This window comes from Papaver somniferum, chromosome 8 (assembly GCF_003573695.1).
Source record: "Papaver somniferum cultivar HN1 chromosome 8, ASM357369v1, whole genome shotgun sequence".
NCBI lineage: Eukaryota > Viridiplantae > Streptophyta > Magnoliopsida > Ranunculales > Papaveraceae > Papaver > Papaver somniferum.
The window spans coordinates 91,504,116-91,530,398 of record NC_039365.1 but is presented as its reverse complement, the minus strand read 5'-3'; the positions used below and the strand labels follow the sequence as shown (position 1 = coordinate 91,530,398).

Here is a 26,283-nt window from a genome sequence, read left to right as displayed (position 1 = left end):
TTTTATTAGCTATTTTTGCATTTCACTGCATAGCATTTGCATCTGCATCTGCTTCACTTCATTTGCTGTTGGACCTGCTGTTCTGAACCAGTTTTTCCTCTGCTGGGACGCCACCAAGGAAAAGAACCAAAGCCCAACTGGGTTTTTGCAACAATATCAGAGCAGCTGGGCTGTGCTTAAAAGGTAACCCATTTAAGAGAACCCGAATTGTGGGCTTCCAATTTTTAATTGTGGGCTTGTAATATTAAAGCCAATTTTTGGGCTTTTTATTTTCTGTTGGGTTTGTAATTAATTTTTGTGGGCTTGTTTGTTTAATTTGTGGGCTTGTTTAAATTCTTTCATTGGACTTGTATTTTGTATTCTGGGTTTTTAAACCCAGCTGAGCTTGTAACCGATCACGCTAGTTGAACTCGTTAGTGGGCCGAGTACCCAAATTCTAGGCCGAGATTTTGGACTCAGTTCCACCAAAAGTTTTCAACCTAGCTGAGCCAAAGCAAACACAAAACCAACAGTGGGCTTGCTCCCATTCAAAAACCAAATTTTATTTTCTTTTTAAAAAAAAAAAAAAAAAAAATTTTACTTTACTTTTCTCCCATTCAAAAAAAAAAAAAAAAAAAAAAATTTTACTTGCTCCCATTTTAAACCAAATTTTTTTTCTTTATCCCATCTTAAACCAAAAGTTTTATTTTACTCCCATTTCAAAACCAAATTTTCAAATGTCTCCCGACAAAACCAAATTTTTCCCAAAAAGTCCAATCCCATTAAAAACCAAATTTTCTTGTAGATAATGTGTTAGTTAAAATTCCTTTTGTATATATTTTGTGCTCATCCATTGTGACTCCGAATATGTTGGAGTTTTGCCTTGGATAACGGAGTTTTAATTCTGCTTTCGCCGAAATCGGGTATTCTCTCTCCTTTTACTCTACTCAGCATGTCCCTTTCCATATGTTGCATTTTAATTCTTTCCATATTTTTAAACATTGAGGACAATGTTTAGTTTAGGTTTGGGGGTATAGAGTAGATACCACGATAATATGCCATAATTGAAAACAAAACTCTATTCTTTTGAAAAAATCGAAAAAATTCAAAAAAAATTAAAAAAAAAAAAAATCATAAAAAATGGAGCTCATTTACCTTGAAATGTTGACTCTTGTGCAAATATGTATTTTTATTAGGAGTCTTAGTCTAGATATTTAGGCACCCTGATTCTAGCACAATTCACATAGTGATAAGAAATTTGCACGCGCACGATCTACCAATACATGTATGGCCTCGATCTTCAAGGTGTTTGATAGGAAGTTACGATTGCCAATCACTTTAGAATACTGAACGAAACTTGACTAGCTTGTTCTTTGGTTGGTTGGGATAGAAGGTGGAGGTTACATTAAGAAAGACAACCATCGAATTTAACTGGGTGCATCAAAAAGGGCTACCTCTTGCAAAGTGTCATGTAATCTTTTGTTTCCTTTTGTTTATGTATCAAAAGTGTTTCCTTGTTCAAAAAAAAAAAAAAAAAAAAAAAACGATGTATATATTCAGAAAAAAAAAAAAAAAAAATCAGAAAATACAAAAAAATCAAGTATTTATCAATTCCATCATCTCTTGTTCCAAAAATAAAAGAGAGAGTCAATGTAAATAAGAGTCATGTAAAGTCATTTTGTTGTTTCATTGTAATAAGCAAGGAGGGTGTATGCCATTGATGTACAACGCGAGTAATTGTGAAATACCTCCAACTCATTCACAATTCTCGTAAAGTCCGGACAGCTAGCTAGATTTCGACTTCAGTTCTTAGCCTGAGAAACTATCTCTTGGTGATTAGTAGTCATAACTTCAGATCTTTCTTTACACATGTGTAGATACACTTTACACTCTTATCACATGTCTTTTTTTGTTATCAGTGCTAGGATTGTGCCTTCGATAGCTAGATTGACATCTCCATTTTGCTGTGAGCTAAACTGACTTGCACATGTCACATTTGATGGAATCTGAGCTTATATTTTGACCTAGAACTTTGTAGGTACGTTCTAAGCAAACCTTCACGAGACTTCAACTCGTCCACTAGGGACACTTAGTGGTTTAAAAGGCTTAGTGCATACGCTAAATGCATTCGAGAGACCAGCGACAGTGGTATAGTTAGGATTTCCTTAGTTTTGTTTTACTTGAGGACAAGTAAAATTCAGGTTTGGGGGTATTTGATGAGTGCCAAATATTGTATATATTTATCCCTTTTTGTTGGCATTTTAACTCATCTTTTGTGCATTAATTCTACATTTTATCCCATATTCTGTATTTTCATTGTTTTCAAGAATAAATATTTTTCTTACTTAATTTTGCATTTTTAGGTAATAAATAAAGTCTGGATAACTTGCGGAGCGGAAAAGAGTTGAAGAGTAGTGAAAAGCCGGAAGAAATTACGCAAGGAAGCCGCAAAGAATGGTGCGCATAAGCCCAAAAGACTAGAAATGGGCTCAAGAAGGAAGAATTGTTCTTAAAGAAGATATGGGCTTGGCATACCCAAGGCCCAAAACCCTTACCCAAACCCATTTTCTATAACCAAAACCGCCTCCATTCTCAGCCGTCAGATTGGATCCAACTCATCATCCTACGGTCGCTCATTCATAGAGCATCAAAATCTGAAGTCTCTGCCAAACACCACAGCGCTTAAATTCCAAGCCTTCAGATTAGATTGTAGTTGAATCCAACGGTCGCTCCTATGCCTGTGCATCAAAATTAGATACTTCCGATTTACACTACAGTACCTAACATCATCTAACACCGTTTACTTCGTTGTATTTCACAATCCGACGGTCGAAGTGATTCATCTCTTATATTACCGTTAGATCTACAAACATATTTGCATCCAACGCTCAACGTTTCTGATCATCATATCCGATGTACATGCTCCACAGTGAAAATTACTATACCCTAAAAACCATCGAGAGTTTTTTCTCTCATTCCCTTCTTCTCTTCCTTTCTTCTTCCTTCTCCCTGTTGCCGTACCGCTCCACCACCAACTCCACTGCCGCTCCACCGTACCACCATGTCCGCCACCACCAACTCTGCCACAACCACACCACCTACCGCACATGGTAACTTTTAATCAACTTCATCAACATCACACGATTTCAGTGACGTGTGGAATTGATGAGAATGATTGCATGTTATCAATCGAATCTAGAAAAGGCATGGGAAGGAGCAGTGAAGTCAGAGGAAGGATGGGTCAGCGATTGATTGAAGAAATTGCGCCATCAAAGTAAGATTTTACGAAACCCTAATTTCTCAATTTTTGGGATTTTTATAGAAAACCCTAATTTCTGTTAGGGAGAGCATAGGGAAGCTAGAGTAGGGATATGGGTATGGTTGAATTAGGTGAATTAGGTAAAACCAAACCCTAATTGTACTGTTTTCAATTTGGGGATTTTTTGGGTAGAAACCCTAATTGTATAATTTAGGGATTTGGGTATAAATAGCCTTGTGTGTATGTTGTAAAACTTATGCTGGACTAGCCAGTGTCCAGGACTGTGAAGTTCTGTTAATGTTCAATTTCAGTTTCAAATCAATTTTAGTTAATTTTCAATTTCTGTTTTATTTCATGTTTAATTCCATGTTCATTTAATTTATGTTCTTATAATTTCTGTTTGTTTCTAATTTCAATTTAGTTTTGTGTTTAATGTTAGTTCAATGTTATGTTTAGTGTTTAAAGGTTTAGTTCCTCAACTGTTGTTTCAATTCACTGTCAAGAAGTGATGGAATGTTAGGCTAGAAGCTTTGAGGTACTGTATTGATTGAGCAGTGGGGAGAAACTAGTGCTCACTAGTGACTGTGAGCAAACTAGTTCTCTTCCCACTCTAGTAGTATGCCTAGGCTCACCTTCACCATTTCACCTTCACTGTTATGTGCTTCCCATGTTATGTTATTGTGTTTAAATTCATGTTTTGTTCACTGTTAGTGGTAGAAGTTTATCTTTGAGGCATTGGATTGATTGAGCAGTGGGGAGAAACTAGTGCTCACTAGTGACTGTGAGCAAGCTGGTTCTCTTCCCACTCTAGTAGTATGCCTAGGCTCACCTTCACCATTTCACCTTCACCATTTCACCTTCACCATCTCCCCTGCCCTTGGCTTAGGCCTTGGTTCCATTGTTCTCTGCTTGTAGTTTCATTGTACTGTCACATTTACTTCACTATTACCTTGTGTTTATTGTTTTATCATCCATTGCCTCATTATTTCACTACTATCTTCATCACTTTCACAATCTTTTGTCACTGCTTTGTTTAGTGCATTGTTGTTTAGTTCTTTGCTGTTTAGTCATTGTCTTGTTTAATTTTCTTCATTGTCTTTACCTTAGGCTAACTGCCTTTGTATTATTACCTCACTGCCTTCTTCCTCTATCTTTACTGTTTTGGCCTAGAGCCATTGTTGCTCACTGTTACCTGTCTGTAGAGGTCACTTCTTTTCTTCTTGACCAAAAACTCTCTAAGCCCACTGTCCATTGTTTGTACAAACTGAAGCCCAGTTCACTAAGGCAAAGACCCAGTTCAATCCAAAGATCAAGCCCAGTTCAATTCACATCAGAAACCAACTGAACCCAAGTTCAGCCCATCAAAACCACTGAAAGCCCAACTCATTCCAAGGGTATTCATAACCCATTAGCACTCAAAAGCCCATTGATTATTCATAGCCCAATAACAAATTAGAGCCCAAAATAGCTAGAGAACTCCAAAACACACCCAGTCTCTGTGGATCGACCCGTACTTGCACGAGCTACAACCGACGACCGTGCACTTGCGGTATTACTATAGGCCCGTTTTCATTTCGCTTCAATTTTATACGCATCTCCGGGCCCACCAGTTGCATACTAGATTCGATTCTCCTTTAACCTAGATTTTTCTTAAAATCATTATATGTTAACGACTTAAAGACTTCAATGGGATTCTGAAGCCAGACCCAACTATTTTCTTTGTAGTTGCATTCTGATGTTACTTGTTCTATCGTATTGAGTACTATCTTCTCTAATATTGGCTCGAGATTTATCTCCGATAGGTAAGTGTTTGAGGGTGAAAACCGTTTCTGCTGATTTAGGTAATTTCGTATGTGTAGGTGAGAAACTTAGTCTAAACCCTAAACAATGTACTGCACGGGAGTACTTTTGATTCGAGAGATCAATATGTACAATCCTGGCCTAAAATAAGAAATGGGCGTTCCAGGCTTGCTTCTGGCCTAAACCAAGAAATGGGCGTTCCAGGCTTGCTTCAGTCACAAAGTGAAGTAGAAGGGTTGGTCTTAGGGAGGGAAGCGAAGAAAGTTTTGAGACCAGAATAGTTGATTCTGGAAATGTGGGTGTTTTGTGACTTGTATCAGAAAGTTGAATTGTCTAGCTGAATGAAAAGTTATCCGATGATTTCTGGATGTGGTATTGTTCTCCTGACCAAAACTTGTTGTTTGGCGGAAAATAGGTGAGACCTATTTATACAAGTCGCAACAAAAGGTACCCTGGACTCGTAAGAAGTGGAAACGATTGAGTGGTGGAAGAAGGGAGTAACGGGTAACGTCTGGAATTTATGTTTCTATAATGAAGGATACATTTACACCATTACTTCTTGCCATTACTAACCGCCCCGCTTTATGACACTTTCCTGTAACGGGCGTATTGCACGCCGCACGCTGTAAACCGCCAGACCAATACCCTGATGAGTATCCCCCAGATCGTGACATGTTTTGATGTCTCGAGTGTTTTCGTGGAAAACATGTAGCACTTTGCTACGTGTGGCAAGTTAAAATTGAGAGGCTTGCCGCAGGAAAATAGCATGTGATGCTAGGCTCGTTTTGGCTAGTCGCCTAATACTTGTCACAAGCTCAGCTCGGTGGCGAACTTCGATGGCCGCGATCGCATCTTAATAAAATAAGGGTAGTCGTTGATTGTGGCTACCTTATGTTGGCGCCTGATAATGGCGCAGTGGCGTTTTGGTGTACTCCAGTGGCATTGCGGCATGGATCGTGCATGTCAGTGGCACGGTGGTGTAAGTGGAGCTCGACGTAGCTACGGACATTGGATTTAGGATGTTGGTCGCCTAAAAGTTGCCACAAGTCTATCAGTTCAGTGGCAAACTTGAATGGTTGAGATTGCATCTCAGGAGGAAGGATAGCCATCGATTATGGATACCTTCTGTTGGCGCCTAATAATGGCGCAATGGTAGTTTTAGGGCTTGCTAGCAGCATTGCAGCATAGCCGGCATGGCTCGTGCAAGTGGTGCCTGGTGTAGCCATGGCAACTGGATTTAGGCGGCTGGCCACCTAAAAGTTGCCACAAGCTTGTTAGTTTGGTGGTGAACTTGGATGGCTGAGATTGCATCCAAGGAGGAAGGGTAGCCGTCGATTATGGATACCTTCAGTAGGCAGTGACGCCTTTGACGCGCCTCTGGCATAGCCGCGCCTGTGGCATGGTGGCATGGCCAAAGTTGGGATTGGGTGCCGCGACCAATTTTAGGTTTTGACACTGTGGCCGAAGTTAAAGTTTGGCACTGCGGCTGAAATTAGGCGTCGTGGCCAAACTGGGATTTGATGTCGTGGACAAAGTTTAGGGTTTGGCGGCATGGTCGCTTAAAAGTTGCCACAAGCCTGTTAGTTTGGTGGCTAACTTGGATGGCTGAGATTGCATCTCAGGAGGAAAGGTAGTCGTGGATCATGGCTACCTTTAGTTGGCAGTGGCGCCTTTAACTCGCGCTAGCGGCATTGCGACATGGCTGGCATGACTCGCGCATGACTTTGGCACGGTTGCGCGCGTATCCATGGCCACTGAAATTTTGGCACGTTGGTGTGGAAATCTTTCCTAATTAGGGTTTGGCTTGTCGAAACCCTAATTAGCCTATATGGCACGTCGCATGTGGTGAGTAGCCATGTTTGGCGCGTTTGGCATGTGTGGCATTCCATTTGGCATGTTGGCACGGGTTTTGAGAAGACAATTGGCTTTGTGACCATCTGGCGTGGTTTCCTCCTTTTCAACACTGTGGCGAGTTTAGAGCAACCTGATTGGCTGGAAGTGGGGCCGGCAAGCTAGGGCGTGGCCACACTTCTAGTGCGCTGTGGCGGATTTTAAGCGACCTGATTGGTCGAAGGGAAGTGAGGCCGGAAAGCTAGGGCGTGGCCACACTTCCAGTGCGCTGTGGAGGATTTAAAGCGACCTGATTGGTCGATGGGAAGTGGGGCCGGAAATCTAGGGTGTGGCCACACTTCCAGTGCGTTGTGGCGGATTTAAAGCGACCTGATTAGTCGATGGGAAGTGGGGCCGACAAGCTAGGTCATGGACACACTTCCAGTGCGCTGTGGCGGATTTAAAGCGACCTGATTGGTCGATGGGAAGTGGGGCCGGCAAGCTAGGGCGTGGCCATACTTCCCGTGCGTTGTGGCGGACTTAATCACCTAATTGGCTAAGCATAGTTTCGACCAACGGGGTCTAGTGCACTGCGCGGGGTGCAAAACCCTAATTTTTGCAAATTGGTCGGGTTTATGAGTTTTTTATGAGTTATCACAATAATTGGCTGGATATTGTGCGCTTCCATAAATACAGTGTGCTTTCCGTCTGAGCATTTCCTGCGATGGCCTTAACTTTGGTACTTGGAGGTTCATGTTACTACGCTGCGAGTGAACATAAATACGTCATGCCATACCGATATTAAGGGTTCTGCCGGGGAACATAGCACATGAAAGTACTCAGTGAGTCTTGTATTGGAGAGTTGCCGAAATTTACAGAGCGTTTGGGATGGTTGCTACATTCGCCAGTCTAGATAAATTTCATGTAAATATATTGAATGGCTCAATAAATATGCCGGTGGAGAGGTTAGCACTCACGGAACCGTTTCCTTGCAGAGTGACGTCACATCAGATGCAAGGTTTTACGATTTTAACCCTAGGCTAAAAACCACCATCAACATTAAGTCCCCTGCTTAGCACCTAACAATGGCATTGTTGCGGGGTAAGCATGAGATGGTGACAGACAAGAGTAAAATCGAAAGAGCAATACGTGAAAAGGTTTCCAAGGAGATTCAACTAACCTTTGGTGGAAGGCATGGGGAATCCGTGTTGGTGGCTCTACATAATTCCAACTTGCCCATAGGGTGTTGGCGTCAGCGCTGAAATTTCAGCTACTGATTGGCAGAGATGGCATTGTAATTTGGTCCGCGAAACGGTGAAAGGCGCTAGCTGTCTAGGTCACAGAACGTATGGAGATGACTCTGCTTTGAACGTCCAGGATGGCGTTTCCTTGGCTGGTGGAGATGGCGCTGCTTTGAATGGCTAGGATGGCGCTGCTAGCTGGAGTAGCGGATGGGTGCGGCTAGCTTGGCATGACGGATGGCGCGGCTACCCTGGGATGTCCGTGGAGTGGTGCGTCTAGCTTGGCCGTACGTAGATGGTGCCGCTGGCTAGGACGCGGAATGGCCGAGATGGCTGCTGGTTTGGACGCGGAATGGCCGAGATGGCTGCTGACTTGGACGCGGACCTTTGGCACGGGGCTTGAATGCGGACTTTTGGCTCTGGCGTGGTGCTGCTGGCTTGGCTACGTCCGTGGCATGGTGGATGTCACATATAGCTTGGAGTGGACAGAAATGGCGTCGGCTAGGAGTGGTAGAGATGGAGCCATGGAGCGTTGGCGTAGTGTTGGCTTAGCCGTGGAGATTAGCGCCAAGAAATGTCAAAACCGCGAGCCCAGCTTCCTTATTTCGTGCGTGTCCCAAAAGAGAAACTTTTCTCTAGTCGAACTCCAAAACACCATGCATATAAAAGGCGTTACCTATCTTCCTTAATTTCGTATTGTTTGCTTTGTTTTCATATCTTGGTGCTAGCGGCAAAGGCTTGGATCGGCGGAGAGATCATCAGCAAAAGTAGGCGAGCGTATTTTAGGTATGTTTCTCAACGTTTCTTATTTTGTTTTCTATTCTATGTTGGTGTAAACCCTAGCCATAGGCATATCCTCCATAAACCCGTAGAAATACTCTTATATGAATGATTCTTCTCTACTAGAAGTATAGTAGTAATATTAGCCGTCACATTGATAGTAAGGAAGCCAATTATTATGCAAAGTAGGCGTGCACGGATGGGTGGCCGCCATTAGTTATTCTCCCATGAAAACCTAGCTTTAGGGTTTCCTTTTCCTTTTGTGGCCATGTGCACAATTTCCGTGGTGGGACACACTCTCCCTTTGGTCGAAAGCATACTTTCTGCTGCGAGACACGGTTTTGGCTAGGGGCATGTTTCCCGCGGCAAAACATGGCTCGTTGAAGCTAGAATCAGTCCCCACTCTTTTGGATATGCGTGTTCCTTTTGGCTACGTGTGCTATGACTTGCGACCAAAATAAATTGGCTTGCGACCAATATAGATTCTCCGCCAGTGATAAAGTTGTCTTCATGTACCTCTTTTTTTTTGGTAGTAACTTTTCTTCGTTTTTCTCCATTATAGTTACTTTGAAAGTGAAAGCAGTATAAGAAAATTTTGTTAGGATGTCACCTGAGAATAGTCCTGTCGCTATGTAGAAAAACTTTAGCAACTCCAAGCCCAACATGGATGAAGAATTCTTTACACAGTTTGCCACGTTTAAGAGAAACCATCCCAAATATGTGGCTATCCTTCTGAGCGGTTCAGAAAATGAAGGAGACGCCCCATCAGTTCAGGCAGGGCGCGTGATACGATTTTGTCTTCAGAAAAATGAGTATCCTGCTTCTCCTATTTACTTCAGGGCTTGTCAGAGTCCATTGCGTTATTTTGATGAATGGATGCGGTTCATGATAAGTCAAGACTGCGTAAGAGACAGTCTGACCAGGGCGCAAATCATCAATGCGGTCATGGGTTCTGCAACACTACAAATCAGGAAGGACATCGTGAGATTGGTCACTTTTATCTCCAGATGGTGTCCGGATACTCATACGGCCATATGCAGGTGGGGTGAAATGACTATTTTTTTAGAGAGTGTATCCGTCCTTCTGAATCTTCCAATAACAGGGAACCTTGACATTACTTTGTCTGATGAGAAAGAGGAAATGTGTGCCATTCTCGTTGCCAAGTCGGCAGGGTTTGTTCGGAAAGATTACGAAACGAAGTGCTTCTACAGCTGGTGGGTGTCTGAATGGTTCTCGAAAGACTCGGAGCCGGATCAGATGAACGGTACGCTCCACGTTGCTGTATTTTTGGCTCTGTGGTTATCCAGAGATATTATTGATGATGGCTCTGGCAAGAAGGAGATAAGACAGGAGCTCATCATACTGGCCATCAAATTGGCGAAAGGTGTTGTCCTCCCCATCGGCGGCTTGTTTCTTGGATCTTTTTACACCCATCTGGATCATTTGACCTCAGACATGTATGCTTATAATGGCCATATGAAAGTAGACTCGTATGTCCATATCACTTTTCTTCAAACGTGGCTGTGGGAGCATTTCAAAAATTATGCTCCTAAGATGTTGGATTCATTTCCTGACTCCTATAGCGGTTCCAGGATACTCCGCTGGTTGAACAAGCGTCCAAAATCCGGGTCGAAGCTCATTGACTTCCTCGACAATGCTTATGCAGTTAATTTTCGTCATTGGGATCCGGTCCATGCATCCATAGTTCATCCGAACACTTTTGTTGTTGCCTCAAATATGACTTTGCTTTCTGCTGGAGAGAATATGAGCGTTGGAGAAATCATATTCATGCGAAGCTGTACACCTGGACGCGCGTCATCTTTCTTCAGGGGATCTTATGAGGCGGTTCCTTATAATATCGACAAGGCTGCTCGTCATATGGGTTTTGACCAAGGAGTCTCATTTCTTCGTCAGTCGGCGGCTCCGAAAGAATTGTTGTCAGCTGCTCTTGATGCCAGTGTTCTTGCGCCGGGTAAAAACCTCCCTTTCCTGCTCTCAGAACGAAGTCCATCGACGACCTCCAAATACAATGTGTTCTGGCAGGGTGAGTTTCTCGCCCTCAATGTGTTTGTGAATGACGTGATGAAAGATCCCCATGGAAAGCCTTCCTTTGTGGTTTTAGCGAAACATCCATTGTTAAGGGAGCTTCCTACGTCTAAGCGGAAATCTCCCAGCCCGGATGTGGACAGTCCCCAGAAAAAGGAGTGAAGGTCTAAAAACCGTGGGGTGGTTTTCAGTCGGATTCGACGGCTCTTGTGACTTTTAGTTCTTCCAATATACGAGTATGTATGATTCTTCTTCCTGATTTGGTCGTCTTGCATAAATATTCTGAATTGTTGCCACTAAACATCTCTTCCCTTTTGATTCAGGGTCTCAACAAGATAAACGCCTTTACCAGACTTGCAATTGGCCAAAAGGTGATGCCTTCTGAAGAAAACTCTGGAGATACTGAGCCTCTCAGCAGTGAAGAGGAAGATGAAGAAGAAGAAAACTCAGAGTCTGACGGTGACGGGGGAAGTTCTTCAGAGAGGGGCAGCGAGTCCTCTCCCACACGTTTTCCTCTTAGACTATTTGTTTATACCGAACAAATACTCAATTGGTGGTATTTACAGGAGGAGGCTGCTTCTGAAAATAATTCTGAGATGGAGATTCAGGGCAATGAAGATGTAACAGTGTCTCCAATCATGGAAACCGTACCCGCTGGTAATCTGGAGATGGAGGTTGATCATCATAAAGATGTTGTCGTGATTATTCCCAAAGAATCTTTGCTAGTAGCACATCCAGCCGCAGGTGTCGTTTTTGATCCTTCATTCGAGGCTCCTTTCGACGGTCATGTGTTGGTTGGAGGATTCAGTGTGCCTGTGAAGTATGCGGAACTATATACCAAGATATGGAAGAGGTATGGGCACATCGCCACGACCAAGAAGGTTGATAGTCGCTTTGCATTGGTTAAGCGCGTGGAGGAAATTTTATCTTCAATTCATGACATGTGTGGCGTGACTGGATACACTATTTCTCGAGATGTAGTCAAAAGCTGGGAGTTCCATCGGGATATGTGTGTAAACTTCGATTTTAATGCCTCCTGGTTCTGTGATGGATTTTCCGAGATCCAAAGGCTGCAGGCTGAAGCGGTTGATGGCCCTTCCGCGGATTTAATTGATCAACAGGAGGCAGAAGTTGAGAAGTTGTTCCAGGAGTTGAAGCTGAAGAAGGCGGCTCTTCAAAGCATGAAGGACGTTTTCTCCAAAAAGAACGGGCCTTTGCTAGACAATTTTCCTTGAATGTTTTTCTTTTTTGAACTCCCTTTTCTTAGGTTTTTTTTTTTGAAAGCAAACGAAACGCATAGTTTATGGTTTGATTTTTTTTTTGAATTTTTGGATTGATAGATAATTGTTACCTATGAGGATTTTGGATTATTCTTTGGAATGAATATTAGAATAATGCCGTTTTTTATCATGACTGTTAATAACATAAATATTCCCGGAGAGTCATAGAACCGTGAATATTGTATGATGGTAAAAAGTAAGGGATGGAATTTTGGGGGTAACATGGATATTGGTTTCTATTATCAACGTGAAAACTTGAAGTAGTAGATTATGTACTTTGTCTAACAAGACTTACTCGCTTTTAGGGTCTCCCAACAAACTGGATCTTCCGGGCGTAAGTCTAAGTTTTATCGGCGGCGCCGTTGTGACTGTGAGAAGTCCCAGTCATTCCTCATCGTGTAAACCGCTGCTGATTTTGGTAATTTCGTATGTGTGGGTGAGAAACTTAGTCTAAATCCTAAACAATGTACTGCACGGGAGTACTTTTGATTCGAGAGATCAATATGTACAATCCTGGCCTAAACCAAGAAATGGGTGTTCCAGGCTTGCTTCGGTCACAAAGTGAAGGAGAAGGGTTGGTCTTAGGGAGGGAAGCGAAGAAAGTATTGAGACCAGAATAGTTGATTCTGGAAATATGGGTATTTTGTGACTTGTATCAGAAAGTTGAATTGGCTAGCTGAATAAAAAGCTATCCGATGATTTCTGGATGTGGTATTGTTCTTCTGACCAAAACTTGTTGTTTGGTGGAAAATAGGTGAGACCTATTTATATAAGTCGCAACAAAACGTACCCTGGTCTCGTAGGAAGTGGAAACGATTGAGTGGTGGAAGAAGGGAGTAATGGGTAACGCCTGGAATTTATGTTTCCACAATGAAGGATATGTTTACACCATTACTACTTTCCATTACTAACCACCCCGCTTTATGACACTTTCATGTAACAGGCGTATTGCACTCCGCACACTGTAAACCGCCAGACCAATACCCTGATGAGTATCACCCAGTTTGTGACATGTTTTGATGTCTCGATTGTTTTCGTGGAAAACATGTATCACTTTGCTACGTGTTGCGAGTTAAAATTGAGAGGCTTGCCACAGGCAAATAACATGTAATGCTAGGCTCATTTTATCTAGTCGCCTAAAACTTGTCACGAGCTCACCGGCTCGGTGGAGAACTTCGATGGCCGAGATCGCATCTTATAAAATGAGGGTAGCCGTTGATTGTGGCTACCTTATGTTAGCACCTGATAATGGCGCAATGGCGTTTTGGTGTACTCCAGTGGCATTGCAGCATGGATCGTGCATATCAGTGGCACGGTGGTGCAAGTGGTGCTCGGCGTAACTACGACCATTGTATTTAGGCGGCTGGTCGCCTAAAAGTTTCCACAAGTCTATCATTTCAGTGGCAAACTTGAATGGCTGAGATTGCATCTCAGGTGGAAGGATAGCCGTCGATTATGGCTACCTTCTATTGGCGCCTAATAATGGTGCAATGGCAGTGTTAGGGCATGCTAGCAGCATTGCAGCATAGCCGGCATGGATCGTGCAAGTGGTGCCTGGTGTAGCCATGTCAGGTGGATTTAGGCGGCTGGTCGCCTAAAAGTTGCCACAAGCTTGTTAGTTTGGTGGCGAACTTGGATGGCTGAGATTGCATCTCAGGAGGAAGGGTAGCCGTCGATTATGGCTACCTTCTGTAGGCAGCGGCGCCTTTGACGCGCCTGTGTCATGGTTGCATGTCCAAAGTTGGGATTGGGTACCGTGACTAATTGTAGGGTTTGGCACTGTGGCCGAAGTTAGGGTTTGGCACTGCGGCTGAAATTAGGCGGCGTGGCCAAACTGGGATTTGATGTCGTGGCCAAAGTTTAGGGTTTGGCGGCATGGTCGCTTAAAAGTTGCCACAAGCCTGTTAGTTTGGTGGCGAACTTGGATGGATGAGATTACATCTCAGGAGAAAAGTTAGTCGTCGATCATGGCTACCTTTAGTTGGCAGTGGCGCCTTTAACTCGCGTTAGCGTCATTGCACCATGGCTGGCATGGATCGCGCATGCCTTTGGCACGGTTACGCGTGTATCCATGGCCACTGAAATTTTGGCACGTTGGTGTGGAAATCTTTCCTAATTAGGGTTTGTCTTGTCGAAACCCTAATTAGCCTATATGGCATGTCGCATGTAGTGAGTAGCCATGTTTGGCGCGTTTGGCATGAGCGTTTGGCATGTGCGCGTTTGGCATGCACTTTTGGCATGTTTGGCATGCCATTTGGCATGTTGGCGCGGGTTTTGGGAAGTCAATTGGCTTTGCGACCATCTGGCGTGGTTTCCTCCTTCTCAACACTGTGGCGAGTTTAGAGCAACCTGATTGGTCGCTGGGAAGTGGGTCCGGCAAGCTAGGGCATGGCCACACTTCCAGTGCGTTGTGGCGGATTTAAAGCGACCTAATTGGTCGATGGGAAGTGGGGCCGACAAGCTAGGGCGTGGCCACACTTCCAGTGGGCTGTGGCGGATTTAAAGCGACCTGATTGGTCGATGGGAAGTGGGGCCGGCAAGCTAGGGCGTGGCCACACTTCCAGTGCACTGTGGTGGATTTAAAGCGACCTGATTGGTCTATTGGAAGTGAAACCGTCAAGCTAGGGAGTGGCCACACTTCCAGTGCGTTGTGGCGGATTTAAAGCGACCTGATTGGTCGATGGGAAGTGAGGCCGGCAAGCTAGGGCGTGGCCATACTTCCAATGCGCTGTGGCGGACATAATCGCCTAGTTTGGCTAAGCATAGTTTCGACCAACTGGGTCTAGTGTACTGCGGGGGGAGCGAAACCCTAATTTTTGCAAATTGGTCGGGTTTATGAGTTTTTTTATGAGTTATCACAACAATTGGATGGATTTTGTATGCTGCCACAAAAATCCTTATCTACAAAATGCAGTGTGCTTTCCGTTTGAGCATTTCGTGCGATGGCCTTAACTTTGGTACTTGGAGGTTCATGCTACTCCGCTGCGAGTGAACATAAATCCGTCATGCCATACCAATATTAAGAGTTCTGCCGGGGAACATATCACAGGAAAGTACTCAGTGAGTCTTGTATTGGCGAGGTGCCGAAATTTACAAAGCTTTTGGGATGGTTGCTATATTCGCCAGGATAAATTTGATGTAAATGTATTGAATGGCTCAATAAATATGCCGGTAGAGAGGTTAGCACTCACGACACTGTTTCCTTGCAGAGTGACGTCACATCAGATGCAAGGTTTTACGATTTTAACCCTAAGCTAAAAACCACCATCAACAGTAAGATATAAAAAGTAATTCACAAAGCTCTTCGTCTCATTCTTTGTGATTCCACAATAAATTGTTCCACTACCATGTACTTAAGTTATTGTGAGCTAACAAATATTTCTAGGTTGTTCTTCGGGAATATAAGACTAGATTATCAATTGGTTCATGTTCACCTTGATTTATCAAAAGACTGAACAAAACCTTCGTGGGTATTTCTGTGGGAGACAAATCTATCTATCAGAATAGACTTTTTTGTGGTAGACAGATTTGTTTATAAAGTCTTCGACTTTGGGTCGTAGCAACTCTTAGTTGTGGGTGAGATCAGCTAATGGAATCAAGTGCGTAGAGTCCTGCTGGGATTCAGAGGCGTAAGGAACGCGACTGTACCTTAATCGGTGTGAGACTTGGTTAGGGCTCAACTACATTCCATTCTGAAGTTAACTTGTACTAGGCTAGTGTCTGAAGCTGCAGCTGTGAGGAAAGTAGTGCCATCTTGGCGCAACAACAAGTCTGGCCTGCAACAGGTCATGGCTTTGGCCTGGCAACCCAGTTAGCCCTGACTCAGCTGAGTTAGACAGCTGGCTCAATCTTGACTCAGCCCCAAACTCAGTTGACTCCCTTGACCGTTAGTTAACCGTCCATTTAGACGGTTGACCGTTATTTGACTCTGGTGAACACTGACCGCAATATAATTTCTGGTCACCTGAGTTGGTTCCCGATGACTTTTCCGGCATATTTCTGACTACTTTTTGGGTCATTTGGAGACACTTTTTGGGCATAGTTTCTACATGGTTCTTTCTTACATATGAGCTCGGTGGACTTCTATCTTATGGACTTTTGGAAACAAAAAGAGATAAAAGGGAAAGACTTCTACAAATATATCACGTATTTTCTACTCGGAGCTTTGGGGGAGAGAGTCGGATATCTTAGGGTTTGCTTTGGTTATTTTCATCTTCTTTATTCATTATAATTATGTTGATGTACTCCATAGCTATGAGTAGCTAATTCTTATATTATTGGTTAAGGATGTAGTCTGATATTGACAACTTGGGCTTGATTAATGCATTAGTTTTCTCTCTTGATTATCGTTCAAACTTCTATTATGAATCATAATTGCATGATTGACGTATTGCAATAGGATTTAGATGTTTATTTTGTTAAGTAGCCAATTAATTAGACTCACATCCAATCCACATCTAATTGAGGGTTAATCGTCAAGCGATGACCCTAAATACAAGTAGCATGATATGATTACGATTTGTACTAATACACTCTTGTAATCATATGTAGAGCTTGACCTTTGTCCGAATTGTCATGCGCAGTATATGACAATTGCATTGATTATCCTATTTATAAAACTTAATGCTCATAGGAATTGAACTTAATTAGCGCAAGGCGTTAGGTTATTCTTTAGGTAGATTTCACATGCGCGACTCTAATGTGTGTGGTGATAAACTTAGGAAATTAGCAGATTTTCGTGCTCTCTTGATAGTCTAGGGCTTTTGATAAAAAAACAGAGATTAAAACGTAATTCTAATCATGTTTGCAAACACTTGTTTGAGATTGAATATGAACTCCTTGACCAATATTCTCAACTATTAATTATATCCTACTATTTACTCCCCGATTATTTTATTTTTGAATATGAACCCCTTAACCAATATGAACCCCTTTCGGCCATTTAGACTGTTCCACACTAGTCCCACAATCGTCTCCCCACTGATTATCCCGTCTTTCTTAAGGTCGTAATAAGAAACAACCCGCAGTTTGTAATACGAAAATTCTAAATGTACCGAGCATTTAGGCAAAACTAAAACCACATACACATAACAGGTCCGCAGGGCCCCGGGATGCTGTGTCTATACGGTTTTAGTTTAATTCAAAAACACGGTTTGTTCAGAACTATTGTTTCTAATAATCCAACAAATGCGTTTGAAACCATTCAACGGATGACAGAAAAAGTACGCACTGAGTGTTTGAAATGTGACGACTAAAATTTGCAATCTGGAGTCTGGACATCTAATGGTCAGTTCGAGGAGGGATCCCGGAGTGAAAGGATTTAAGTCGGACAGATGCTTAGAAAAGAATAATTTAAATCCGATAGAGCAAGTTTAGAACAGAGATAGATGCTGTATTTTCCCATTATCAAAAGTGTACGTGGCAGTTATCATTTGGTTAGTAGGATATCCAACCTATCACTTACAAAAGAGATAAATTGTAGTCAAGGACTCTGAATTCTGAAGTCTGTTCGTCCGCATCTCCTTTTTGTCCTACGGGGCTAAAACCACATATATAAACGTAACGTACTTGTGTACTTGTCAACCGTGTTGATTAATACGGTGTCGAAATTTAATCGGAACCGTCTATTAAGAATCTAAAAATTCTTTGGGTCCATATAATCTACGTGTCAATATCCGACAACATAAACATGAAGGGAAAGTAGCACTGAATCACACCGAACCAACCTGTATCCCTATTATATCGGTTATTTGGAACCTCGCACCGTACAAATCAAACGGCTAAAGATGAGTAATTTAGCGCCCCTGGATCATATTCGTATGGTTCTCATAACATTTGTTGATCGAAAAAGTACAAAATTTTACTTGAAAAAGACCATCACACTTTTATGATATTTCCACCCAAGCTGTTTCATTCATTACATATACGCATAAAATGGGTGAAAACATCTCATGACAATCATAAATATCCTCGAGATAGGCAGATGAGCATCACAAGATATTGTCAACGGCTCAACATGAATTCACGAACTTCATGTTACAAGCTCTATCTTAAATAAACATAAACAAATATGAAAGAAACGGTGTACAGAGTTTTTATGAGTTGTTTTTTAAAGAGAGAGACAGAAAAGCGCCAACCATGGTTGTTGTTGATTAAGAAAACGCAAACAGTTTCTGATTCACTGGAATTCATTTCCAGATTCAGATATGGAGATTCCATTAATCTGTAGTAGAATTCATCATCATCATAATACACCATCAAATTTCATTGAGTTATCCTCTGTTTCTTCAAGATGTCCCGTTTTTCAGTTCAAAAATCAAATAATAAGAAAAACAAGTTTTAGGGTTTCAGTTTCATCTTGTATAAAGGCTTCATCAAAAGGAGGAAGTAGTAGTAACGAAGGGATTGATAGTGGAATTTCAACTAGTCCTGTTATGGAGGTAACAACTTTTAATGATAGTTTTGCTGCTGATACTAAAGATCTTCCTGTTTGGGATAAATTAGGAGCTGTTGTTAGACTCACTTATGGAATTGGTAAGCTCGGGTTACTTTCTATCATTTCAAACTTGGCTTTTCTCTTGTTTGATGATACCTTGCTGTGATTTGATTGAGATTCTTGCATGTTTTAATTTCAAGTCTTTGTGGGTGGGAATTATTAAAAAGTTCTATATATTGAACCCATATAGTAAGGGGGTTATAGTATTTTTCACAAGTTTGAATCGGGTGTATGAGAAGCAAGAATTGTATTGTTAGTTTCTTCTGATGAGAAATTTTGACTGCAAAACCACGATATAAGGAAAGTTTGACTGCAAAACCAATGTTTATAGGCTTCTCCGGATGGTAAAAAGTCTTATTACAATGGCAAAATGTGGATAACCCAAGTGAACGGTATAGATTGTAACTTGTAACGCTGAAGCATATTGGAGGTTGGATGTGAGAACGGTTTATAGGATCTAAATTGATACAATTATATTTGTTCAGCATGACATGATCAATTGATATATCTGAATATTATTTCATTGTGTTTTTTTGTTTGCTGGAAAATCAGGGATATATGGAGTAATGGCATTAACAGGAAGGTTCATATGTTCCATGTCTGGAATCGATTCCATGGGAGGGTTCGATCCATCATTAGATGCTGTTTTAGAAGGACTTGGGTATGCAGCTCCACCAATTATGGCTCTTCTCTTCATATTAGATGTATGTAAGATGCGCTTTGTCAACTCATCATTGTAACATTTCCGTAATTCCTGTCAAGATATTATGAAATTCTTGAGAAAAATAATGCTAAAAGTTGTTTGATCAGCCATTACAGAATAATTCAAGGGTTTGCTTGGCAAATTTAGTATTTTTATTATCTCAGTTTTGACTAAGCTTTTAATTTTTAAACATGGTGAATGATGTTTACAGGATGAAGTTGTGAAGTTATCACCTCCTGCACGTGCCATCAGAGATGTGGAAGACGAGGAGCTCAGGAGCTTCTTTTATGGGATGTCACCATGGCAGGTAAATTACTACTCTAAATTTATGAGCCTACTTAAAATGGGAACTATGAATCATCAACTGTGTCTTTTATGACTAAGCTTTTTTTTTTCTTCTAATGAGCCTCCTTTAAATAGGAACTATAAATCATCAACTGTATCTTAGCATTAGGTCAAGTGCTTTCTAAAGAAAGAATAATAGTTTCTTCCACACTTTTGCAGTTCATACTCATTGTAACTGCTAGTTCCATAGGAGAGGAGCTTTTCTATCGAGCAGCAGTTCAGGTAAGTTATGCTTTACTTCGTTTTGTGTATATTACAATCATCCAGACTAGCTTTTGGTCAAGTTTGATTCCACAACACTAAGTAGTTAGGGTGCATTGAACCTTTTAATTTTGTAGGGGGGATTAGCTGACATTTTTTTAAGAGGAGGCACCGAATTGATGAAGGATGCTCGAGGAATTGCAGCTCTGGTATAAACACAACTCTTGTACTATATCTTCACAGTAGTGCTGCTGACTCTATAAATATCATTACTCAATCCTTATGGTTTAAAATTGTGCAGACGGGTGTTTTACCGCCATTTGTCCCTTTCGCTCAAGCATTTGCAGCTGTGATCACAGCTGCTCTTACAGGGTCACTATATTATGTAGCTGCCTCTCCAAAAGGTAATTCTTTGGTGGTTTTGTTTGTATTAGCCGTGGTATTTTGTTCAGCCTTAATTTTATAGCACATTTCGAAGCAGAAAAATGAAAGTTTATTAACCGATATTAAGGTAGGGTGAACAATCAGGGACTAGGCATTAGCTAGTGAAGTTATCTTTGTTTTAATTATTGGTGTCTTTCTCATCTTCAGATCCTACATATGTGGTAGCTCCAGTCTTACCATCTCGCTCTAGCCGTAACGATCTTAAAAAGCTCTTTGCAGGTATGTTTCTGTGTTCTCACTTATTTTCTTCTTGTTAGAACTGTGCTACGAATTAGATGGTCACAACAGGTTACCTTTTCTCATCTTTATCATTCCTCTCTCAATATTATGCAGCTTGGTACGAGAAAAGGCAAATGAGGAAGATTTACTCACCCCTGTTGGAGGGAATTTTAGCACTTTACCTTGGCTTTGAATGGATTCAAGTAGGATTTTTTTGTTGCTTTACCTCATTTTGCAAGTCTGTACTCATTGTAAGAATGAGAGTTAATGATGCTGTGTCTTTGTTCACATATGCAGACAAATAACATACTCAGCCCCATGATAACACATGGGATATACTCGGGCGTTATATTGGGACACGGTTTGTGGAAAATTCACGACCACAAACGAAGATTACATCAGCGGATAGAACAACTTAGATCAGAAGTTAGGTCTTCAAATAAGCTATAAAAAACCATGGAAAGTGATTGCCTACTGAAGAATCTTGAACGAGTAACTGGGACTGAACGAAATTGTGTATGTTACTTGGTGGAGTCTAATGAAGACCGAAGATGAGAATGACATATAGTAGATTTAGTTGAAGAATGTTTACCAAGAATAATAGCTGCTTTGTATATGATGAATATATTTGATCTGTATATTTGGTTCCTACTATAGTGTAACTTTCCATGTCAAGCAGACTCCTTTCTTAATCAGCTGAAAATCTCCCCGTTAGTGCACTACTCCGTATTATAGTAGCAACCAATTACAAGATATATAGGGAGTTTAAAGAAAAACAGCCTAACTATATCCTAGAAAAGGTTCAACTTTTATGGCAACCCAACTCAGATGGCTTCTCATATAGTCTGGAGAATTTACAGTTGAAGTTTATGTATGGAAAGCTAAATGACTCTAGGAATGCCTCTGCTCATCCTGCCCATCCAACTCTGAATAATTCTCTGGAAAGAGTTGCGGCCTATGGGGTTTGAAAATTTCACCCGGAATCAAACTATTTATTTGGAAGTGTTTACAAAATGCCTTAACTACCCGCCAATTCAAGAGTCTTTGGCATAGTGAATGATATCTCCTACTTGTTCTTACGGTTGTGATGCTTTAGAAGCAATAAAGCATTCAATTTTTCGTTGTCACTGTGCTAAGGCAATCTGGTTACTACCATTTACTCCCGTTCATTTTGAAATTAATTCTGACAGGAGTTTTTATAGACATTTGTAAACAGTGGCTTCAAAAACCTCGTGATTCTATCAATTTTTAAACTACTTATACAAATATGTGGTTCATTCATATGAAAGGAGAGATGTATTACAGTATTTATGGACAGGAAGAATTCTCATCTTCAGACAACCTTAGTGATTCAGCGTCATATGATACAGATGCGGCTTGGACTTCTAGAGATAACCCATTGTTAATGCCCAAAAATTACTCTTAGGTAAACAATGTATTGTCGAAGTACTTTCTTCAAGTTCGAAAATCCTAAACCAAGAAATTGGGCGTTCACGCTTTTTTCGGTTACAAAGAGAGAAGATGGGTTGATCTTAGGGGAGAGAAAGCAAAGAAAGTTGAGGAAATTAGTGGTTATTGAATCGTTGTATGTGAGATTGTCGAACTATGAAAGAAGCAGAGCTTGAGAATGATAAGCTTGTTCTGTCTTCTGAATAGACAAAGTAGTCTATTTATAGGTGTAAGGAACACTGATTGTTTCCTCGTAAGTAGTGGAGTGTTGTATGCACATAGATGATAATTTTGGTGTAAACACCTCATAAATCTGAGATTCAGGCCAAATCTGGTTTAAGAAAGCGCAGCCACAAATTCTATTTCATTAACTTTCCATTGGAGAAGATAAACTTCTCTTACACATTTATAGCCAATGATAATCTCTAATGACTACGCAATGGATAATGGACACGCGTTCATTAATCAACGGATGAAAAGTAAAGTACTGAGGCACTCGACTATCTAGATTAGGGGCAGCCAATTCAGTGGCCCGTACATCGGAAGAGTAAATAAGGAAAGAGCTACTAGGCTGTAGTATGCAACATTGCCTCCCCCTGAAGAAGATCATTGTCCTCAAGGATGAACCTAGGATAATGAGCTCTGATGTTGGAGACGACTTCCCAAGTAACGTCTTCAGCCGAGGAGTGTGTCCATTGGATCAAAACTTGGTGTACAGGCTGGTGGCCAATGATCACATTGCATGACTGTAACACCTTTTCAGGTAACATAATGACAGCTCCAGAATGATCCACAACAGGTAAAGCAGTTCAGGGTGTGTGCTTGAGGCCAATGTGTTTCTTCAACTGGGGAACATGGAATACAGGGTGTATACGTGAACTAGAAGGTAAGTCCAACCTGTAAGATACATCACCTACCTTTTGCAATACTTGAAAAGGGCCATAAAACTAAGCTTAAAGCTTGAATTTCTTCCTGAGTGACACAGATGCTTGTCTGTAAGGTTGAAGCCTCAAATATACAAAATCCCCCACTGCAAATGATCTCTCAACCCTTGAAGTGTCAGCATATAGTTTCATACGTTCTTGAGCTTTGTGGAGTCATTCCTTGAGCAGATCCATCATAATGGCTCTGTCTTTCATATAAGTCTCAACTGCAGCCACAAAAATTGCAACAGTAGTAGGGAAAGCCATGTGGGGAGGGACATATCGATATAATGCTTGGAATGAAGACATTTTCAAGCCTCTGTGGAAGCTAGTATTGCACCACCACTCTGCAAGTGATAGCCATTGACTGCAGCTACTGGATTTGTGACCATAGATGCACCTTAAGTAATTTTCCAAGCATGCATTTACTCTTTCAGTTTGTACATCTGTTTGCGGATAATAAGCAGTGCTCAAGTTCAAGCTAGTCACTAAAGCTTTGAATAAATCTTGCCAGAAATGACTGGTGAACACTTTATCTCTGTCAGACACTATAGAGGAAGGTAACCCATGTAGCTTGAATACATTAGTGAGGAATGCTTGAGATACAGATGCAGCTGTGTAAGGATGTTACAGAGAAATGAAGTGAGCATACTTGGTTAGCCTGTCTACTATAACCAGAATACCATTCTTTCTGTTGCTGACAGGTAAACCATCAATGAAGTCCATTGTAATGTGTTGCCAAGCTTGGTCAGGGATTGGCAAGGGTTGAAGAAGGCCAGCAACATTTGTTTGATCACTCTTATTTCTCTGGAAAATGTCACAGTGAGACACAAATAGCAAGATATATTTTAGCATTCCTTGCCAGTAAAAATGGCTCTTAGCTCTGACATAAGTGGATTGAATACCAGAATTCCCTCCTATAGCAGAGGCATGTAATGATTGCAAAATGGTGTCTCTGACATTGCCCCCTGAGCCAATGTATATTCTGTTTTTGTATCTCAGAATGCCCTCCTGTAGGTGAAATGTGGCACACTATCAACATTGATGAGTAGCTGAGAGATAAGTTGCTCTACCTTGTAGTCTTGTGCATAACTAAGAACCACATCTTGCATTCAAGATGGAGTAGAAGGAGATAATGAATTGCAAGAAACAACAGGTCTTCTAGAAAGTGCATCATCAACTATATTTTCTGCACCCTTCTTATATTGTATGTCATAATCAAATCCCAAGAGCTTGATAAGCCATTTTCGTTGAAGAGCAGTGGTGATATTTTGTGTAAGGAAGTATTAAATACTTTGATGGTCAGTTTTAATGATAAACTTGTCACCTTGCAAATAGTGTCTCCATATTTGAACAACAAGGACAATAGCTAAGAATTCTTTCTCATAAGTAGAGAGTGCTCTTGCTCTTGGACCTAATGGCTACTGAAGTAAGCAATTTTTTGCCTTCTCGGAGTAAAACAGCACCAAGACACAAATCACTGGCATCACTTTCCACCACAAATTGTTTAGTAAAGTCAGGGAGAGCCAAAACAGGGTGTTGCTCATGGCTAGCTTGAGCTTCTCAAAGGCAATGGTGGTTGCAGGACTCCAAAGAAAGGAATTCTTCTTGAGTAAGTCAGACAGAGGTTTACTAATGGCACCATATCCATGCAAAAATTTCCTGTAATACCCAGTGAGTCCAAGAAAGCCTCTTAGCTCTTTGATGTTCTTGGGAAGTGGCCAAGTCTGCATGCATGAAATCTTTGTTGGATCAGCACAAACCCCTTCAGGTGTAATAATGTGACCCAGATACTCCAATGATGATTGGAAAAAACTGCATTTATATATCTTTGCAAATAGTTGGTGTTTGTCTTAACAAGGAGAAAACAATCTGTAGATGCTCTAAGTGCTCAGTCATGCTTGAACTGTAAATAAGTATGTCATCAAAGAATACCAAAACAAATTTCCTTATGAATGGTTGAAATATGTCATTCATTAAGGCTTGAAATGTTGCAGGGGCATTGGTGAGGCCAAAGGGCATGACCTTGAACTCATAATGTCCTTGATGAGTTCTAAATGCATTTTTGAATATGTCCAAATCACTGACCTTGATTTGGTGGTAGCCACCTCTAAGATCAATCTTGGATAAGACTTGAAATCCTTGAAGTTCGTCTAGAAGCTCATCAATAATAGGAATAGGAAATCTATCTTAATAGTAATGCTATTGAGTTTCCTATAATCAACACAGAACCTCCAAGAATTATCCTTTTTCTTGACCAAAAGTATTGGGGATGCAAATGGACCGTAACTTGGCTGAATAATCCCAGAATGAAGCATTTTCTTAATCAATTGCTCAGTCACTCCTTTCTGATTGACATGAATGGAGTTGGGTTGTAATGGAATGGTATGATATAAACTCCTTTTTGGTGGGAGTTCAGTGGGTTCTTGAAAAATATCATTGAATTCTTGTAATAATGTAGTAAAATTTCAGGAGTTGGAGGGGGTGTTGATGTTGGAGAAATGGAAAATAAATAGGCTGTTATGCCATTAGAATGCTTGTAAAAGTACTTTTTAATAGTTGCACCACTCATCATTAAGAAGGAGTTTTTTGGTGTAGTGCCTTGCAAAGTAATATGTTGTTTGTTGTACTGAAAAGAAATATTGAGTTTGGCAAAGTTGAAGGTCACATCACCTAGTTTTCTCATCCAATCTTATCCAAGTACTATGTCACAGCCTCCCAATGGGAGTATTCTCAAATCCTCCATAAATGAGTGTCCCTGCATACTTCATTTTAGTTTAGGACAAATACCTGAGCTGACTGTTTGCGCTCCATTAGAAAAAGTAACCATCATCGGTGGGGTGGGGTGCAATGGAACATTTAAGGGAAGAAGTCAAATCACTATCAATGAAGCTAGTGGTGCTGCCTGTGTCAATAAGAATAAAGAATGATTTCTTGTTGATGATGCCAGGAATCCTGATAGTGTCACCAGTGATAGTGTCTGTGAGAGCATGGAGAGAGACTTCAATATCAGAGTGCATCGGAGATTCATTTGCTTCTTCAAAAATTTCTTCCTCCTCTTCAGTATCCCGTGACTCAGGACTGTCCATATGGACCATGTAGAGTTTTTGCTTCCCTTTACAAAAGTGGCCAACATCACAATTGTAACATAGCCCCTGTGCTCTTCTTTTATCCATCTCTTCCTGTGTTAGTTTTTTAATAGATGGAGGTGGAGGGTTAGGCTTTGCAGTAGGATTGAAAAAGGTTTTTGGAGGTGTAGGAGCTGATTTAGGTGATGTGAGAATTGAC

General features: G+C 41.2%; 1 protein-coding gene across 1 annotated transcript; it reads left to right on the top strand.

The window, feature by feature from the left end:
- The first annotated feature begins 18,240 nt into the window (after window positions 1-18,240).
- Window positions 18,241-21,318, top strand: LOC113302033. Its single transcript, XM_026550870.1, has 9 exons — window positions 18,241-18,749; window positions 19,264-19,415; window positions 19,626-19,721; window positions 19,919-19,981; window positions 20,098-20,169; window positions 20,262-20,364; window positions 20,552-20,623; window positions 20,738-20,826; window positions 20,921-21,318. The coding sequence occupies exons 1-9, from the start codon at window positions 18,422-18,424 to the stop codon at window positions 21,071-21,073; spliced, it is 1,128 nt and encodes a 375-aa protein (XP_026406655.1). The 5' UTR covers window positions 18,241-18,421; the 3' UTR covers window positions 21,074-21,318.
- Window positions 21,319-26,283: the final 4,965 nt, after the last annotated feature.